Here is a 20,864-nt window from a genome sequence, read left to right on the forward strand (position 1 = left end):
AACAATGGTTCCCCGGGAGGAAAAGTATAGTTTTTTTCTGCAATGGGGACCAAAGCAGCTTACACCATTCTCTTCACCCCCTTTTGACTTGCACAACAACCCTGTGAGGTAGGTTAGGCTGAAAGTCTGTGACTGGTCCAAAATCACCCATTCAGCTTCCACAGCAAGAACCTGGGTCTAGCAGACCCTGCTCTGAAGTGCTGACTGCTACGCCTAGGGTAGCCAAACTCCAGGTGGAGCCTGAAGATTGCCAGGCGTCATAGACTGTACCATAAAATCTCCAGGAATTTCCCTACCTGGAGCTGGCAACCCAAGTTAGGACTGGCCCCAATGAGTTTTCTCCCAAAGGCCAAAATAGGTGTGGAAAGGGCCTTTTCCTGACAGAACCAAGCTTGGTTGTCTAGCAACAGTCACTGAGGGTAAAGTAGGGTTGCCAGCTCTGAGTAGGGAAATACCTGGAGAGTTGGGGGGTGGATCCTGTGGAGGGCAGCGTTTGGGGAGGGGAAGAGCTCAGCAGGGTATAATGCCATAGGGGAACTGATCTCTGCCAGGCAGACCCTGCTCTGAAGTTCTAACTGCTACACCTAGGGTAGCCAACCTCCAGGTGGAACCTGAAGATCGCCGGATATCACAACTGAACTCCAGACAACAGATCCTCACCCCCCCGCACCCGGAGAAAATAACTGCCTTGGAGGGTGGGCTCTATGTCATTCTGTTCAGCTGAGACATCTCCCCTCCCAAACTCTGGCTTCCTTAGACACAGAATATCCAGGAATTTCCCAACCTGAAGCTGGCATCCCTAGTCAGGACGGGCCCCAGTAAGTTCCTCACAAAGGCCTGAAAAGGGTTTCCTTCTACCAGCAGCCTTTGGGGGAAAAGTTAGTTCCACAGAGGAGCCAAGCAGGAGAAGTGTCTTTGTTGGGAGAGACAGCTGTTTGTCAGTAATTCTGACAGGAAACAGTGGCTGAGGTGGAAGTGGGTGGGGAAGAGGAGCCGACCCAGCACCTGGCCAATGTCATGCGAGTACTCTTGAGTGGCAGCTGACAGGCCAATGGCTGATGGAGCGCATTGCACAGCCAATGGGAAAGGTGGAAATTGCCACCTCAATTATATATAAAGAGAGATATAAGAATTTAAAGCAAAGAAATAAACATCAACACATAAAAACACATAAACAGGGAGGAGGGCTAATAAAAGTTACTAATGCCAAATGAAACAAAAAAGTCTTCCCCCACTGGTAGAAGACAATGATAGAGCAATTATCAGGAACATCCATACAGCTGCAAGACCATAGCAAGACTTATATAGTTGCCAAGACCTTTGTGGTTTAGAGAGGTACCACAGCACGGTGGAAGAGCACAAGCACAAGTACAGGAGCCTCCCAAGTTCAATCCCTGCCATTTTCAATTACAATGGGTTTCTGTAGCATGGCTAGTAAAGACCTCTTAACAAAGAGAGTGGAAAGCTGGCCAGAATATTTATTTATTTATTGTATTTTTTTAATTTGTAACATTTTTGTGTCTCTTTTCCACCCAAATAGGGTCCCTAGGGGGGTAAACATCAAAACATTGAAACGTTTAAAACATTAAAGCAGCATTTCAAATAAGGTTTATATAAAATGATGTTCAAAATAATATATATAAAATATGTTTAAGCTGGATTCAGAAGAGGAAGAGGCATTAGAGATCATATTGCACATTTATGTTGTTTTTTGGAGCATACGAGCAGTTTAAGAGATATATACATAGACCCTTTTCAAACTGCCTTTGTATTCTGTTTAGTAAATAGTTGCTAATGGATTTTTTCTGTCATTTCAAACAGACCTGTTTTAGTAACGGGCTGCTAGTGGAATTTCTTTACCTGTTCATACAAACCCTCTTGTGTCAGGTTAGCAAAGTGTTGATAGTGTTTCAGTGCAAATTTTAAAAATTTGGATTCTTTTTTAAGGAGAAAAGGTAATTGCAGCAGCTATTGCTGCACTCATCAAAGGTAACCTGGAAGCTGCAATGAACAGGAAAGGTCAACCAGAACAGTGGTACAAAAACTATCCACACCAGAGAAAATGCACTTCTTTCACACAACAGTTGGGAGGGGGAGAGAATCAATGTAAATCAGTTCCTGGAAAAATTGGGAGTGAATCCTTGAAAGACCAGGAGAAATCTGGATTTTTAGCACTGCCATCTGAAAACACTGTTATGATTACAGTTGCCCACAATCAACTGGTCTGGAATCACCCAAAGTTTCAGTACTCAGTGTGATACAGTTGAACTATTATAATTCCAGTTCACATTGAAGAATGCTAATATTCCCACTACAGTGTTGATTTACAAAATGGAACAGAACAAATTAATGCATCTTTTAACTTGTTTTCAAGTTTTCAGACTGCTGTAATCGCCTGAGTGATCCACCACACATACAGCATTTCTACATGGGAGCTCACTGCTTTCCAGACAGCTGTACAGGCTGACTGTGGGGTTAAAGATATGAAGTGGGAAAGGTGCACAGCATCTATAAGGGCTGGTGATGCCCGATGAGCACATCATCAAGGGGCAGGCACTCTGCAGCATACAGCAATTATGTTTGTGACAAGATTTGTTATAACAGGCTGTGTACTAAAGCCAAGCTTCTGAGGAAGGGTAGGAGACCTCTGTAGACTTCTTGTATTTCGCACATTCAGTAATAATTAAGATAAACGGCCTGCATCAGGGGACACAATTGCTTATTAAAATTAGCTAAATTATTGAGCTCTGTGATAAGTTTCACCAAATTATTATTTCTCACATAATCAGTTATACTGTAGGCAATGAACTGAGAAAGTAAATTGTTTGGAAACCAATAAAGTCATGTGGTTGAAGTGTAAGATTATATTTACTTGTGGAAGAAATCACTCTTCTCTCCCACTGGGATGTAAATGATCGCTTCATCCAATATCAAAAGTTCCCCTTAGGTTTTAATTAGCCTTTTAACTATTTTCATTGATTCCTTTTTTTGTCTAAAACATCAACAGGTTTGTTTCCTTAAATTTTTTTTGTTAACTCATCTTCATATTCGAGAGAAAAGCTGCTAGTATTAGATTTTTTTAATGCTTGTGAATGGGAGTAACAAAATTGTATGAAATAAATGTGCAAGATCTGCCAGCAGTCCTAGGGGACTCGCAATCTATTTCTTAACAAAAAGGATTTATTCATTTTGTGCCTCAAAGATTATACTCTAGTCTTCAGTAGCCCAGTGCTGGCATAATGTTTACCTAGCTTTAGGCATAAGAATAGTTTGTTGATGTAATGCTGGTTGAGTGAAACAGTGGTTTAGTTTTCTGAGTTAGATCCTATCTCTAGGCATGTAGCGCGACCAGCTAACTCTGTTACCCTAAATGCAAAAAAGCTGGAGATGCACTGAAAGAGACTTAACTATGGATGCTTTGATGTAACTTTAACATTTAGCTGTGATTAACAAACACATTTTATGGTGAACAGGCGATGGCTAACAAGCAAATACACACTTCCTGATTGACACACAATACTTAGCCATGATTTAAGGATTGAGACATAACTCACAGTAGCATAGGGCTACTGTGAAAGAAACGAGATAATTCACATTCCCCCCCCCCACTAGTGATATCAAGGTATTGGGCAGACTGTATTTATTTACTTCATTTATACCCCACCTTCCTCTTCAGTGTGGACCCAAAGCAATTTACATCAATCTGTTCATTTTATCTCTACAACAACCCTGTGAGTTAGGTTAGGCTGGAGGAGTGTGACTGGCCCCAAGGTCACCCATCAAGTTTCCGTGGCAAAGTGGGGGTTTGTACTGGGTCTCCTAGACCATTGTCCGATACTAACCACCACACCATTACGGACTGTAGACATATGAGAAACAGTATACAAAAAATCAGGTGGTTTACAGATTCAAGACTACAAAGAGTGATGTGGCATCTTAAATAATTTATAACTTTTTGTAAGGCAAAACCCAGTTTGTCAAATGAATTTTATTCCTTACCTGTCTTGTGTGAGGAACCTAATGGCAAATCTCATAGCAATTAAGATGCTTAATCCTTCAGTGGAAGCAGCTAATTTGTCCTGACATTCTCTGATGTCCCAAACCTCTTTACAGTTTGGGATATAGAACTGAGTCTTGTGTGTGTGTATGTGTGTGTATGTGTGTATGTATATACACACACATACACACATATACACACACACACATGGATCCTGTTGTTAGGTAAAGGAAATGGAAATACGATAATTAAAATACAGGCCATTCTTGACTATTGATCTGATTGTTGGACATTGGACAAAGTGAAGCTTCTCTGGTTAGTATGATTGAATTAGACGTGGCCCTGCTTCCCTTGATGACTCTGCTTTTTTAGCTCTGATGTCCAAAAACCTATTCACTACCTTGATGCAAAACAGACAGAAGGTGGCAGTCTCAGAATAGGCAGAAGGGGAAGGGGAAGTGCCCCTAGTGTTTTCAGGCACAATGCCTTCTTCTCATATGTGGAAAAGGGACGCCTGCTTTGGTATAACAGCAAATCATGGGTTACTAGAGTATGAACAAACCTGTAAGATCTTGATGTGCACATTCACCTGCATCATGTGACCAGATAGTTAAATACTTCCAGGTTTACAGCAAACCATAATTTGTTTTGTTTGGGTTTTTTTTAGCAAATCATGGGTTACTAGAGTATGAACAAACCTGTAAGATCTTGATGTGCACATTCACCTGCATCATGTGACCAGATAGTTAAATACTTCCAGGTTTACAGCAAACCATAATTTGTTTTGTTTGGGTTTTTTTTTTGAAACCCCCAAAGGGGTATTTTTATTGTTTTTCAATAGACTACAAAACTACAAAGAAAAAAAGGGAAGGGGCTACATCTATGGATAAAGGAAAGATACCCACACTAACTAAAAACCTGAGAGTGAGAGATCATAACCCAGTTAAACTAAATGTTATTATTACATTTGTTAATAAGGCAATATACTTGTAGAGTTCTTGCTTTGCATTGCTTCTATGTTAGTAAATTAGTTATCTTGAGAAGACTTTCTGAGCATCTTCTTGTAGGTTTTCCTTTTTTGACGAATTTCAAATGGAATGTCCTTTAAAGTCTTAATAATTGTATTTCCCAGTTTCAGTGGGGTTGCTGAAGTTGCTTTTAATATGGCATCTCTGGTCTGTCTTCTTGCAAATCTTACCACAAACTCTCCAGGCAGGCTATTTTTTTTTAATATAATTGGAGTATGCCCTATAGACAGTCTCCATATCTTTTACTATTTCTTCCGCTGATAAGCCTGTAACTGGAGCGATAGCCTTGGCCAGAGTCTCCTTCAAATCTTTTTCGGTTTCAGGGACCCCCTGGAACCTAAGAATCATGTTAGCCTTTTCCATTTGGAGCTGTAGCAAACGATTTCCTTGAAGGTTATGCCTTCTTTCAACTTCTCCCACTCTTTTCTTCATCTTTTTATTGCCGGTGTCTATCTCTACTATTTTTCCTGTTACTTGTTCCACTTTCTTGTCTGTTTCTGCCAACTGATGCTGTTGTAAAGCGAAGTTTTGATTCAACGAGGTCAGCTGCTGGTTAATACCATTGAGTTGCTCTATCACCGACTAGCATATCCGCTAGCAGCTTCATGACGTCAGTTCCCTCCTCTGGCCTCGGGCTCTGACTACCCGGTTTCGGATTTAACTTTCCTCATGTCGCCGCCATTTTTCCAATTCGTTTACAAATTCAAACCGTTATACAAAGGCTCGAAGGGCTCGTCGTTTCGCAGCAGGCTCTCAGATAAGTCTCTCAAAACAAATCGCTGTTTTCTTCCCCCCTCTCCCCCTTCGCTTAACTCTTTATGCGCATAGGAGGCGTCCCTCCCTGCTCTCCGCTTTCCCACGGGGGGGTGGATTTGCTTATCAATCAGTCCACTCAAACAGAACTCACGTTCATTGTCGGTCTTCAATCAGATCTTGCTCCCATTCATCGTTATTCCACTGGATCTCTCGCGCTTGCCCCAGTCAAACTTCTCTCGCGCTGAAGGCCACTCAGCGCAACCAGCTAACTCTGTCACCCAGCAACCGGACCGTCAGGGCGGAGGGAAGCCTCTATTCTTTGGCAAATAGCCGTCGAAGAAGCTAACCCTCAAAAGCCCTCTAGCTTGGAGCCCTTCTCGAGAGCTCCGTGGAGGTGCCACTTGAGCTGGCACCCCTCCATGTCGCAGGTGTGCTAATCGCTCCTCTGTGGGTCAGAGAGAGTGACCACCATCGCTAGTCCACTTTCGGTTCTTCAGCAGCAAACCATAATTTGTTGATACACTTTATCTAGTGAATGATGGTTTGCATTTTCTCCATATACCCGGATTTCAAACAGTGGTTTAATGAATCATAGCTGTCCATTTAGAATATAATGGTAAACTAGGTTTCCCACAAAACTGGAAATATGCAATTATTTGGCTGCACATGAAAGTGGACAGGGAAGGAGTTGTGAGCATGAGAATCTCCCAAGCTTATTTGCACAGTGGCAAGCTGTTACATCTGGACCAAGCCAGTCTGCATGTCGGGGTGGGGTGGGGGCTCTTGTTCCCTATTCTTGATTTGAGACATTTAACTCTCTGAATTAGTTGGAATAAGTTTTTTCAAAACATTTTGGAGTTGCCCTATCATATTCTGTCTTCATTTTAAAAAATTCTCATGCTTTTATTGGTTAGGATTAGGTTTTTCCAAGGTGTATGCATTCATCCAGGTTTTTTTTCTTCATTTGCCAGTGCCAGCTCCAAAATAGATTTATCTTCTATTTATGTCTCAGTTTTCTGCAGCTTTTTGGGATGGTTTACATTTAGCTCTCTTGGAATATCACGAAGGTTGTGTGGTAGCTCAAATTGCACATAACTGCTAATTCATGTGATTTGGATGTCCTTGATACCTGCTGGAATATGGTGCCTCTTAGTTCATTTTCTAGGGCAGTCAATGTATGCTAAAAATATGCATAAAAATAAAATATTCCTAAAGCTGTGCAGTTTGTTTTCTCTAGCTATTAGAGTCTGAGAAATGGATAATACTCTCATTAATCTACACAGCCACCCCCTCATTCCCAAGGGACAGTTATGTAATATGCCGATAAGGCAAAGTGAGATTCCCATAGGTGAAACGTTTACAGAAAAAGCTGTACAAAGCAGAGCGTCTTTTTTCCTCCAAGCAAGGAAAGAAATGCAGATATTAGACTGGGGCCTGTCATATTTAAGTTTTGGTTTGGGGTTGGTTTTATTTTTGAAATCATCCTTTTGTATGTACTTCAGACTGCCATTTAATCCTCTGCATGCTCTTTATTCCATTTGCAACAGGTAGTTGTATTGCCTAACAAGCATCTAATTTTAATTGCTTAAATGGCTCAAGTGTGTAAGGTACATTAGGATCCTAAATAATGACCATGCCATTTAGTCCTCATTGGTATTTTTTATGCTTTTCATTTTCTATCAGCAACTTGATTATGGTAGCTGTTGAAGATAGAAATGTTACACAAAGCTTGTTCTTGATATATTTGTGTTCTTCATAGGTATGGTGATATGAGGAGACAAATTGGCTTTGAGATCCGAGACATGTGGTATAACCTGGGTAAGTAGAAGTCCCACTATGTGAACCTGTACTAGGCTGCAGTCAGATGAGCTGTTTGATCCGATGTCATTGCTGTTGCCTGCAGATTTAAAATGCAGGTTCAGACAGCAACATCTGTCTCCCATTCCACTCAGCACCCTGTTCTTACCCGACTTCGAATCTAAGTTATTTGACACTGGGGAAAGTCCGGTGTTTACGGATGTCAGTGGTTTCACCCCACATTTCTGGATGTCTGATCAACCCAATAGTTCTCAAGCCATTTGGGAAGTCTGATTGCACACTTTTGTCTTTGCACCATTTAAAACAATCCAGTTAGCAATGTGCACATAAGTGGATCTTCGCCCCAGGGTTCTGAATCACTGCTTGGATGTTTCTGCACCCAAACATTCTGTCAGGATCAGGAGCCCCCAGGGGAGTTGTTTTTGAGTGGCAAACCCCCCCCTTCTCTCCTGTTTTTTGGGGTTGGAAAGCTGTGAAAATAGTCCCTAGTTAGTCTCCCATGTTGGCAGGGAACCTGGGGAGGCTGGCGTCTCTAATTCATGGAGACTGTGAAGCTGGAAAAAATTTAAAATCCAGGCAGCCTTGCTTCTGAGCAAACTTGGGCTGAATATCTGCTCCCAAAGTGTGTGCAGGGCTTTCTGGGCATGGACCTTGGCTGAAGTCTGATTGCACACTTTTGTCTTTGCACCATTTAAAACAATCCAGTTAGCAATGTGCACATAAGTGGATCTTCGCCCCAGGGTTCTGAATCTGTGCTTGAATGTTTCTGCACCCAAACATTCTGTCAGGATCAGGAGCCCCCAGGGGAGTTGTTTTTGAGTCCCCCCCCTTCTCTCCTGTTTTTTGGGGTTGGAAAGCTGTGAAAATAGTCCCTAGTTAGTCTCCCATGTTGGCAGGGAACCTGGGGAGGCTGGCGTCTCTAATTCATGGAGACTGTGAAGCTGGAAAAAATTTAAAATCCAGGCAGCCTTGCTTCTGAGCAAACTTGGGCTGAATATCTGCTCCCAAAGTGTGTGCAGGGCTTTCTGGGCATGGACCTTGGCTGAAGTGGGGGCGTGGATGTTAACCAGACTACAGAGATCAATTCCCCTGGAGAAAATGAATGCCTTGGAAGGTGGACTTTATGGCATTGTACCCCGCTGAAGTCCCTGTCCGCCTCAGGCTCCATCCCCAAATATCCAGGAATTTCCCTGCCTGGAGCTGGCGACTCAACTCCCCATCTCACTTTCCCCCATGCAAACTGTTTTCTGCTTCAGAGTTGCTGTTTGAGATCATCCCATGATTGACACAAGAGTAAATGTACTGGAGTCAATGGAGCTACTCTAATGTAAATATGCATGTAAAGATATTCACACTTTCTCCGTGTATTCCAAGGAAGATAGGCAAAGAGGAGGAGGCTAAAAGGGGCTGCAGTACTTGGCGGAGGGATCGTGGAGCTGTCAAAATGGAGTGGCACTTTAAATGAGCGCTTCTGCACATGCATGAAAGACAATTTTTAAAGGAAGGATGCCGCCCGACTGCCCACTCCGTGGTTGCTGCGCATCAATAATAGGGTTGCCAAATTGACTCACCCCTGGGAGTGGGGGAGCCTTGCCGGCGTCCGGGAGTTTGGGACGAAGCGCGCGCGCCGGCCACACGTCACCAGAAGTGACGTGCGACGTTGCTGACGTTGGGGGCGTGGCCGGGCTCGTCGGGGGGAAAACCATATGGTTTTGCCCCCAACGAGCTCAGCCACGCCCCCAAAGTCAGCAACGTGGCTGCGTCACCTCCGGTGATGCAGCTTCGGGGGCAGGGTTCCCCCCAGGACCCGATTCCGCCGGGGCGGAAATCAGGGCCACCAAAGCGGGGGATTCCCCGCCCCCCGGGCCCATTTGGCAACCCTAATCAATAATCTGAACGGTCAACCATGGAACCACAAAATTCTATTTTGTGAGCCAAAAGAGCTACTAGCATAAAGGTTGTGAGCAAGCCTACTGTCTTAGTATGAGGACAAGCCTCATGCTGGGTTTTTTTTGTAATTTTGTTTCTTGTAAGCCCATCTCCCCAAAAGTCCTTAGCTAGGGCTTGGTTGAGGACTTTTGACAATGTCAAAAGAGTATGAGAAAGAAGCAACTGCAGTTTTATTATGAACTTTCAAATTATTAAATAACATTCTCTGACAAGTTTCACTGTAATTGTCCCAAGTATCTATTTCCATGTCCTGGCACTGCTTGAGTGGATTTTGTAAGGATCGCTATAAGGTCACTACCAATGCCAAGGTCCTGGTAGGAATTATGAAAGTGAAAGTGGCAATACTTAAATAGAGGGAACTTATTGTTCATAGTGTAAAGCTGCCTATTCATTTTTCGAACTAACTTTGCCTTTGGTGTACTGGTTGAGTGTGTGGACTCTAATCTGGGAGAACCGGGTTTGATTCCCCACTCCTCCACTTGCAGCTGCTGGATGATCTTGGCCAAGGCATAGTTCTCTCAGAGCTTGAAAGAGCAGTTCTTGAAAAAGCTCTCTCAGCCCCACCTACCTCACAGGGTGTCTGTTGTGGGGAGGGAAAGGGAAAGAAGTTTGTAAGCCGCTTTGAGACTCAGAGTGAAGAGCGGGGTATAAATCCAATATCATCTTCTTCTTAGTAGTGTCTGAACTGCTCTTGCTGCATTTTTAATTGTACTAACAGAAAGGGAAAAGTGTGCATAAAAATTAGCCTTTCTGATAATTATTAGCCAAAATGATATTGTAATAAGATACTCCAAACTCAGATATGTCTTCTAATAATATGTCTAATTCAAAAGTCTACTCTGCTCGAACATTGGAGTAATGTGGTAAAGAAAATAAGGTCACAGAAACACCTTTTGGAGAAGAGTTGTTGTAGTTATGGAAAACTTCAGTGCATTAGCAACTAGAGAGCAGACTGAAGTGCATACTAATGTACAATAGATAGATAGACCTGTTACCTGGTCTTCAAAAAGATAACTAAACTCGCTCCTTGTAGCCAAGACTTAATGAAATCTATCTTTGACTACTCTGCCATCAATGCTAATTATTGCTAAGGACACATTCACCACCTACTGAGCCTAAGTCCATTGTTTGGAACTAAGACCATTTGGTTATGTGTGTTGAGGCATTCATAAGACTGACTTGATCCAAACAAAGCCACTAATTTAAAAAATTCAACTGGAATTGACTTCAGCTGACAAAAATTATTTATCTCTTGGAATCATATGTTTGGCTTTAGTTGTATTGTCATTCTAGTTCTAATTGCTAATAGGCAGCTGGCCAAAAAGCTCAAATGGTTCAGGGGTTTGCCACCTGCCATTATATGAACAGTGTTTGAGAAGGGGAAATGAATTTCTGGCTGCTTCTGTTGAGAACATAGAATCATAGAATGTTAGAGCTTGCAGGTCATCTAGTCCAACCCCCTGTACTCTGCAGGAGCGTAGCCGAAAGATAGCCCTACAACATACCCGAAAGATTAAAAACATCCAGCGAAGGAGCATCCACCACCTTCCAAGGCAGTCTATTCCACTGCTCAACCACTCTCACAATTAGGAAGTTTCTCCTGATATTTAGCCAGTAAAGACTCCCTTGTAATTTCCACCCATTAGAGTCTTGCAATCCGGAGCAAGGGAGAATAGATCTGCTCCGTCTTCTACATGACAGCTCTTCAAATATTTGAAGACTGCAATCATGTCCCCTCTAAGTCTTCTCTTTCCCAGGCTAAACATACCCAACTCTTTCAGCCTTTCCTCATAAGACTTGGACTCCAACCCTCTCACTATCCTGGTTGCCCTCTTCTGGAAACGCTTGAGCTTGTCAACATCCTTCCTAAAATGTGGTGCCCAGAACTGGACACAGTACTCCAGGTGAGGCCTGACCATCGCAGAATACAGCGGAACTACCACCTCCCGGGATCTGGACACAATGTTTCCGTTAATGCATCTTAAGATAGCATTAGCTTTCTTCACGGCCACATTGCACTGCAGGCTCATGTTCAGCTTGTGATCAGTTGTGTGAACAACTGTGGAAAGCAGAGGACACAGTTTGCAGTTGCCAGGTACTACAATGCTTACAGTGATTCAGCAACGTAAGGGAGCTTAGATTGCTGGGGTCATTTGATCTTTTTTCTTGGGTTAGTTGTTCTTTTGAATTCTTGCCCCAGTCCACCTTTGGTCACCCTAGCTTCCTCCATGTTCTGGAGTGTACCAGCTTTTTGGAAACTAAAAGAAAGACGTTGGATAGGAAAGGAAACAAGGAAAAGGGAGGGAGGGAGGGAGGGAGGGAGAAAGAAATAGACACTGTTGCTATGACCTATGGTCTTTGGTTTGCACAGTTCTCTATACACTTAAGCCACTAGGAGATATTTTGCGAGAGATTCTCCCAATATTCAGATGCCATCCACCTCTAATTCTCTTTTTTACTGATTGTTTTGGACTATTTCAATAATAATGGAATAGTTTATGGTGAACAAGCCCCAGCTTAATCCAGAGAAGACAGAGGTTCTAGTTGTCAGAAGCACATAGATGATTGTGACCAATGTTCCCTCTAAGCTGAGTTAGGGTGAGCTAGCTCACAGTTTTTTAGCCTCTGGCTCACACATTTTTGTGTTAGCTCAGGAAGGATGGCTCCAGAGCGAACTAATCTATGCAGTTGCCAAATGGTTGACTCACACCTTTAATACCAGTGGCTTACAAAGTAGAATCTTTTGCTCATAAGACTCCACAGCTTAGAGGGAACATTGATTGTGACATGTAGGCAGTTTTTCATGGGGTTTGGACTGCCACTAGGGCTGCCAACTCCCCCGGTAGGGCGGAAATCCCCCGCCCCGGAGGCTCCGTTCCCAGACGCCAGGGAATCGGGAGTTTTCCCCTCAAATGGTGTGGCCCCGCCCAGCGTGTGACGTCACTTCCGGCGGCGCTCCGGCGGCACGCGCGCACTTCCCGACCGGCCCCCGGAGCAGCAGGACGCTCCCCCGCCGGTAGGATTTTTTCATTTGGCAACCCTAACTGCCACTAAGAGAAGTTCACAGCTGGGGTATCTGCTTGGATCTCATGCAGATCTTGTCCCAGGAGTTTCTTTTAGTAAACTAGGCTACAGAAATCTGATCTGGTCACAGTTACTCATGCCCTGATGGCTTCAAGACTAGACTGTTGTATCGTATGTTAACATGGCACAGCCTTTGAAAACTTCTTATAAATTTTAAACTGTCTAAATGAACCTGACTCGTTTTTGCCATGGACAAGTGGTTTTGCACTTGTGCTTTTACATCTTCATTTGCTTCCATTTCCATTTCTGGGAGCACTTTGAAGGGCTGCTTGTAAGCCTCAAGGATTCTCAAGATGACTTCCTGTGGCATGATACTGCCCAACTGTTGACATAATTAGGAAAAGCCCTGTTTCATGCCCCTCCATCTTATGACATCTGCTTGTTTACATGGAACAATTCCTTCTCTGTTGTTGCCCCTAACAGAACTTTTAATTTAAGCTAATTAAGCTAATTAAATTGCATTCCATTTGTTTATCTGTTGATGGTTCACAATAGCCTATTCTGCAATTTTCTGTTCTTGTAAGACCTTGTAGTAAGAGGAGAATTTCCCTACTCAGTCAAACAGTAGCTCTGAAGAGTGAAGAGATCCCTGGTCTGGTGTGGTTAGGAACTGCCTTTAGAGACCTTAAGAGTCAGTTAAAACTCAAGACAAGTACTGATATTTCAAGGGAAGGGGTGTGGGTACTGGAAAGGGTGTACCAGCCTTTTGGAAACTAAAAGAGTCAGTGAATACTCAAATAAAATGTACTGGAGTGTTTGGAAAACACTGGAACAAAAGCCTCTCAATATAAAAATTTTAAGTAACTGTGAATAGCTTAAAAATGCTCATTAGCCTGAAATATAAGAACTAAAGTCTGTGCATGTACTGGTTTTACCTTAGAAATTTCAACCCCGGATTTCACCTGACCTTTCACCACTGTGTTAAATAAAATATTGTGTCATTTTTGAATTTCAAAACTCCTTGAATGCCATTTAAGTTGTTTAAGTTAAAGGGGGCTCCTATTCCTTCCTTCAGGGAAGGACACATTAGTAGGGCAGCTCAGTCAGTAAAGGAAAAGAAAAACTGAGGGAAAATCTTGCCTCTGAGGGAGGGAAGTGGATGGGGCCGTCATAGGGGCTATCCCAACAATAGTTTTCACCTGCTTATTTTACCTTTCATATGTTGGGTGGCAATTCCCATTTTACCGTTAAGCATTTTAATTTCTATCTAGCCATTTGTAACTCAGCCTTCAAATGTTTTAATAAATGCTATGCTACATAATTTTCGTTAGCAAATTTCCATTTAATAGTCAATTAACTTTTTAAAATGGAGTTTATATTACAGTTCTTGGTAACTAACCAAAGGGTTGTGGGTAGAGCAGCAGTAAGGAGGGGTGTGTACATGTGGGCAGAGCAGCAGAGAGAAAACTGGTAAGGAAGAGGTGGGCAGAGTGCTGGGCAGGCAGGTAGAGCAGTGGGGAGAGAGAATGTGATTTCCTATTCCAATTTGTTTAGTGGAAACCTGCAGTGCTGTGGGAGCTCCAGGGCAGGTGAGCGAGTCAAGAGGGGAGGATAGGCTTGCTGCCAGTGATCCAGTTGATCCAGTGTGGGGCATATAATTTCTCAATTGATCCCTTTCCTCTCTGCTATTCTCACATTGCTCATTCTTGCTTATAAAACACTCATTTGCCAGAACAGCATGGACTATGACATTTCCCTCAGATCATCTTACTTATTCACTATCTAAATCATTGCTTTACTCCCACAAGCCACTTTGTTTCCACTATCATTCCCTGATGAAATGTGCCTTTTGTACATTTGGCAGTTCTGTGAAACATCCCTTCTGTTATCCAAAACTGTTCTCCCCACTCAAGAATTTGTAATGCTGTTTTGTGTTTTCCTCTCAGGAATCTATAATGCTGTTTTGTGATTCAGTGGCTTCTTTTGAAGGCTATAAGGAGGTTTCCCCCCTTTGACCTAGTCATGTTAGGGCCTTAGTAAAATCACAGTACTTGAATTCTTCCATCACCCATAAATTCATGATATCCATTTGGAATCTTCCTACTTGTTCATGTTGCATCTTTGGGTTCAAGTCACAACTATCGCTTTAGTATTCCACCCCCCAAGGCTGTGGTTGCCAACCCCCAAGTGGGGCCTGGAGTTCTCCTGGAATTACAACTGATTTCCAGACGATAGAGATCAGTTCCCCTGGAGAAAAAAGCAGCTTCAGAGGGCAGACTTCATGATATACCAGAGATTCTAGATGAAATTCCTCTCCAGATTTTCCCCTCCATAGGTACTGCCCCCAAATCTCTGGGAACTTCCTAGGCATGAGTTAACAAGCCTACAAAAGACTGCTGTAATAGAGCAAGCTCAGACCAATGCCCTATACTCATTATCTTTGGGTGATGGAGTTACAAAGCCTAGTCCTCTCTCAGCGCATTGCCAGAGTCTTGAGAAAAAAAAATTCCGCGTATGATAAAATAACCAGTAAGTATTTGCCACATAAATCGCTGTTGACATTGCAGTTTGATTTATTACTAGGGTAATGTGAGTTGAAAATGTGTCCTTGATCAGTGGTAGTTTATTTTCTTTTGAAAAAGTATAAAAAGTAAATGATTCCTTGAATAATACATATCTGGAAAAATTACTGTACCTTAATATTTTAAATAATATTCTCCAAGCCAGTAGTGCTTATCTGTCCCAAAGAGATATTAAATACTATAGGGCATTGATATTGAGAATTAAGAGGCTCCAAATGTACAGGAGTTCAGAAAACATGTTGGTTGTATAGAAAATGATTTCACTTTAATGCACAAATTAAGGCTGCTACCCTGTGTGCAGTTAACAAACACACAGGCACATTGATTTGCACAGATAATTAATCGCAGAATTGTAGCCTGTGAATTTTAATAACAGTGTCTTTTATTTGTGTGGGAAGACCACAGCATGCTAATGACTCCAACTTCAGCAGCCTCTTTTTCTAGCAGGGTGTGAGTGAAGACTGTATAATGATAACATGGGCTCCAAGAAAAATATCAGTAGGCTTCTTAATATATGAGCAAGAGCTCTCTCTCTTTATGATCCTGCACACAAGTATGAGTGCTTTGTTCCTGTGGAAAGCAAGACTGTATAATCATGCAGGATTATAGTGGACAGGAGTGAGCAAACATAGAGTTTGATTTCAACCATTAAAAAGTTCTCGTTTCTGGCTATGAAATCAAATAATATTTAAAACCCTTAAAATACCTTTACAGAAAATGTTATGGTTTAGGTTTGAAGTGCCCAAGTAGCTTTGCACTGAAACCTGTTTGTTTTTTACTTCTGTTTTGGTTTACCTATTGTACTAGGGTTGCCATCCTCCCGATGGGGGCAGGGTTTTTCCTGCTTTTGGGACCCCCAATCTGCTGCTGGCCAGATGGCTGGCAGGAGGAACCCCACCCCAAAAGAGCCCTGTTGTTCCTGACATGCCCGGCATGATGACATAACCCAGAGGTAACATCATGGTGCCGGGCATGTTGTGCGGGGGACGCTCTAGCATTTGGGTAAAAACTCTATGGTGACCATGAGTTTTAACCCAAATGCTAGAGCGTCCCCTGAACGACGTCCCAATCTGCTGCTGGCCAGATGGCTGGCAGGAGGAACCCCACCCCAAAAGAGCCCTGTTGTTCCTGACATGCCCGGCATGATGACATAACCCAGAGGTAACATCATGGTGCCGGGCATGTTGTGCGGGGGACGCTCTAGCATTTGGGTAAAAACTCTATGGTGACCATGAGTTTTAACCCAAATGCTAGAGCGTCCCCTGAACGACATGCCCAGGATGATGACATCACTTGTCTGGAACCCCCTATTGAGACTTGGCAACTCTATATTGAGACTTGGCAACTCTATATTGACATGTGAGACTTGGCAACTCTATATTGTACTGTTATTATTTTAAAAAATTATAAGCCTAGTTTGAAAAGGCTTAGTGCACTAGCTTCAATACTGTAGAACGCAGACTAACCCTCCTCCATTCTCTAATGCTTCTGAATTGAAAATGCAGTAGATAAATGTCTTCACCCAAGTTTCCTTTGACAAAATGAATCATAGTGTTCTGATATTCCTGTTATCCTCCTCATTCTGTAATTTTGTTGGATTGATGTCAGAAATGCCTGTACTGTGTTGCTTCCAGATCTCTACTACCTCATGCCTGAGCTCAGTGTGTCATTGAGGTGGTGTGTGTGGTCTTATTTGATGATACAGAGATTAGGGAAATTATGTTCTACTACCTTGCAGTTTTTATTTTGAGGACTGATGGTATGCCTATGGTACCTGATAGGCTGTTAGACCTCTCTCATGTAGATTATCCCAATTTTAGAGTAAACGTCAGAGGACTCATAATCAAAAAGATTTGGGGGCTGTATCTTTATGTATTGGGCTCCCCAGCTACTACCCTTCTGATGTTTAGGGGCTATTGTTGTGTTTCTTGAGCATCATGGATACTATTTCTGTACCATTTATTGCCATTCTGTTCTCACAACATTTGTACTAGATCAATCACATAGGATAAGAAATTTTTACTTTCCATGTCAGCCCTGTCTTTTCCTTGAGGCCGGAAAGGCTAGTATAGGACACAACTGAATTCCCTGCCTTCCCCTAAAAATCCTCCGTGAAGTGTTTCTATGTGACAGCCATACCACTCAGACAATTTGTGAATTCTAAATTTCTACAGATGAGATGCCCTTTTCATCTATCAATGAGCTACACCTACAAAATCGGTACTTCCAGAGGTGCTGTAGAGAGCATCCATTATTTCTCCTGGTCATGCTGATTGAGTTCAGGAAATGCTGTAAGAGGAAGAGCTTGAGAGACTTTCATTTCTTAGCAGATTAAGCATCTGTTAGGTATCTTTGATATCAATATGCTGCGAAACTTATTTGTTGAGCTGTGTGTTTAACATTCAAAACAGGGAGGCTGCTGACTCTGCAGTTCTTGCATAAGTTCTTTTTTTATCCTCTCCACACACACCCTAGTACTGCAGTATAAGGTAAATACTGAGGAAAACTGCCTTTAAGCATTGCAGCTGAAAGTGATGAACTAAATGGCCTTCAGGCGGCACAGGAGGAATGATTTTCAGTGTGCTCGTACATATTTTAATATTTTGTAATTGCTTTTGCTTTTTCCCCTCTCCTTCCCATGGAACACAGTTTCTATTGTATCACAATCAGAGGAAAGCTCTTCTTTCTTCATTGATTTAAAATTTCTGTTGATTAAGACCACTAAGGAAGGACTACTGTAAGTAGGATACTCTGCACAAATGGCAGCAATGACTGAATAATTTACAGATGCATTTCCTCTGATTAATGCAGATAAAAAGTTCTAATTCTGACATGAATAGAAATAGAGCATAGGGAACTCTCATGAACCTTATGGTTATTATCAAGCTGAGATATTCTCATCCGTGTTTCTCATTTGAAAGACATTTCTCACATTGCCTGTTCCTCAAACACTAATTCCTTCTTGACAGGAGGGCTTCTCCTTGCATATGCTGCTTTTTTGCCTTCACCATTCATTTCAGTGGCGAGGACAACACCATTTCTCTGCACTCTCCATTTGAACTGAATGGGAAGGTCTCCTTATGAAGCAGCTCTGGAACTTTGGACCACAGCAGATCATATAAAGATTAAGAAAGAACCAAAATTTGATGTTATGGTAGCATACTTCTTTAACAGATTTACTTCAAAACCTCTTTGTCACTTTTACAATCCCATCCCTAAGCTTGGATCTTTCTGGTAGAACATGACATAGATGGCTTCTTTGACAAATAACATGCTGTCATTGTAATTTGTTTTCTGATCTATTGACTCTGACACTTATCAGGCATAATACAGGAAAACTGTCACCTGAAAAGACTGGATGGTAGTAACAATAAAATTGAAATCTTTATAGTAGTTTTGTGTTTTTAAAGCATTGCTTAGTATTATGTGTGGCTTATCACTGTGTATGCTAAAACAGTTTACATTCAACAGTATCATTTCTAATAAAAGGTGGATTTCATTGCATTTTATGTGGTTGATCTGTCCTGTTAAATGGTATTTGTTTCCCCTCTACATTTGGTTACAAGCAGCTTGTGTTTAACTCAATACAGGCAGTGAATTTAGGATGCTTTCTAAATAAATGATTTGTCAGTGTTTAGTTAAGAGCAATGCTTACATTCATTACATACATAAATAAATAAATTCATAACATATTTCTTGGATGCCTGTGTCCTGAGAAACCCTCATGTTTTAGTATTCCTATTAATGTAAAAGGCAAGACAGCTGACTGGAAATAATTTGGTTACTTGATGGAACTTGTTGGACCTGGCTAGTTTAAATTCTCTACCACTCATTTAATATAAGATTGTTTTAAGTGCTATATAGTTTTTGTCCTAGTAATCTGTGGGAATGATCTTACTAGTGTATCATCCAGAATCACATTAACTATGTTAATAATATGTACATGGTAAAATGTAAATTAGCAGAGATATGTGCAATATGGCATGAGTACTATTTGGTCATTCTTTCCATTCCTTACCTTCCTTGTTTGTTTCTGCTAAATAGGTATAACCTGAGCTCATAGAAAAGAGATTTTTCTCTCCCAGCTGAAGAGACAGTGAAGGAGGTTCTTTACAGAGCCAGTTCATCTCACCTTCCAAAAACTTAGTTCTAACTCACTATTATCAAAAGTACCCTTGAAACCATCAAATAGGTCCTTAATTAGAGTGTTTGTATGAGAGATTTCCTTATTGGTCAATCAAAAGCAACATTCAAGTCCTCAGAACACTTATTCAGAAGATAAACCCACTTGATCTTGAATCCTTCATCCCCTGTAAACATTCCAGGTGGCTTCTCAATATGTTAACCATGTGGTATAAATTCTTTGTAACAGTATTCAGTCAAAGTGCATGAATGTAATCCATATCTCACCCATTTCCTACTGAATGTTCATAATCAACCCATCCATAGTCCATAAACAAAGCTGCAACTTTGAATATTTCGAAAGGAATTTCTCTGTGTGTATATATTCAAAACAGCATTGCTAGCATAGTGCCATAGAATTTTTACCTCTGGACTTTGGGGGAATTGTACTGCATCACTTTTCAGTTGTTGTCTATTCATCTTTGAATGCTTCTTTATGTACCGTATGCTGTTTATGTACTGTGAAAGTAGTGATGATTGACATTATCGTCTGTTGTATATATCATTTGAATGTGTTTATTATTTTCAACCAGTGGGCTCAAGGTGTTTTATTGCACACTTCTTTCCACATACATGTTATACCTTTCTGTACTTTTGTACTTTATGTTTCTGTTTGAAGGGTTTTCTTCCTCTTTTTTTCTTTATAGTTCTCTGACAATTGTGTCTAAGTACTATAGTATCTAGTTACAATTGATAGGCATCCTAGGTTGGCATCCAGGGTTGCTAACTCTTTAAATTGTAAAGTTAAGCAAGATCCAGGGGTGAAGCCTTCATGTTCCTGAGGCAGAACCTATAGAAAATGCTGTATTCATCTCAACTGCACAGCTTATACTGGTGCTTACCTTTCACTACCATCAACCAATATTCTCCATGTATGATATCAGTCTCAAAAGATCATGACACAAATTAGACTGTAACAGGTCCCTGCCACACGGCAGGGAAAAGGACGACTGAACTGCGGCTAATCAGAGCCACACCAAAGTTGAGACGCCGCGGCGGGATCCCACGGATCCCCTGAGCCGCGGCGCATCGCTCCCCGGCACAATCAGATGCCGGGGAGGAAGAGTCCCGGCCCAAACTGCCTCGTATGAACAGGGCCACAGTTCTATAATGAGAAATCAGGAAATATCTGTTTTATATATTGGTGCAATAAAAGATAAAACCTTTTGTGATATGATTAAGGAATTAAACATCACTGCTGGACCTCCTGATGGCACCTGGTGCCACTGTGTGACACAGAGGGTGCGTTCAGATGGGGCGTTTCAGCCGGCATAAACTGTCCCGGTTGGAACCGGTGCAGTTTATGCCGGCTGAAACGCGATCACCCTTACCTCCTGTCTGCGCAGCCCATTGCAATACGCCCGTCCACACTCGTCGTCAGTTTGTTTGTTTTTTTAACTTAGTTTGTGCATGCACATAGGCAGCCATCCATAGAATGGCAATCTTCGTGCATGCGCAAAAAACCCTGTCTTATATTTAAACTTTAAAGGTAAGGACTTACCTTTAAAGTTTAAAGAGCACAGTAGC

At 41.9% G+C, this 20,864-nt stretch overlaps 1 protein-coding gene across 1 annotated transcript in view; it reads left to right on the forward strand.

Moving 5' to 3' along the window:
• LOC107106402 (dedicator of cytokinesis protein 1) overlaps nt 1-20,864 on the forward strand; it is a 288,943-nt gene that overhangs the window by 113,323 nt on the left and 154,756 nt on the right. The window contains exon 6 of the mRNA XM_015406534.1: nt 7,541-7,599. Within this exon, the coding sequence (XP_015262020.1) occupies nt 7,541-7,599 (59 nt within the window). The remainder of the gene's footprint in view (nt 1-7,540; nt 7,600-20,864) is intronic.

The sequence above is a fragment of the Gekko japonicus genome, unplaced genomic scaffold, assembly GCF_001447785.1.
Source record: "Gekko japonicus isolate JY-2015 unplaced genomic scaffold, Gekko_japonicus_V1.1 scaffold23, whole genome shotgun sequence".
Taxonomy (NCBI): domain Eukaryota; kingdom Metazoa; phylum Chordata; class Lepidosauria; order Squamata; family Gekkonidae; genus Gekko; species Gekko japonicus.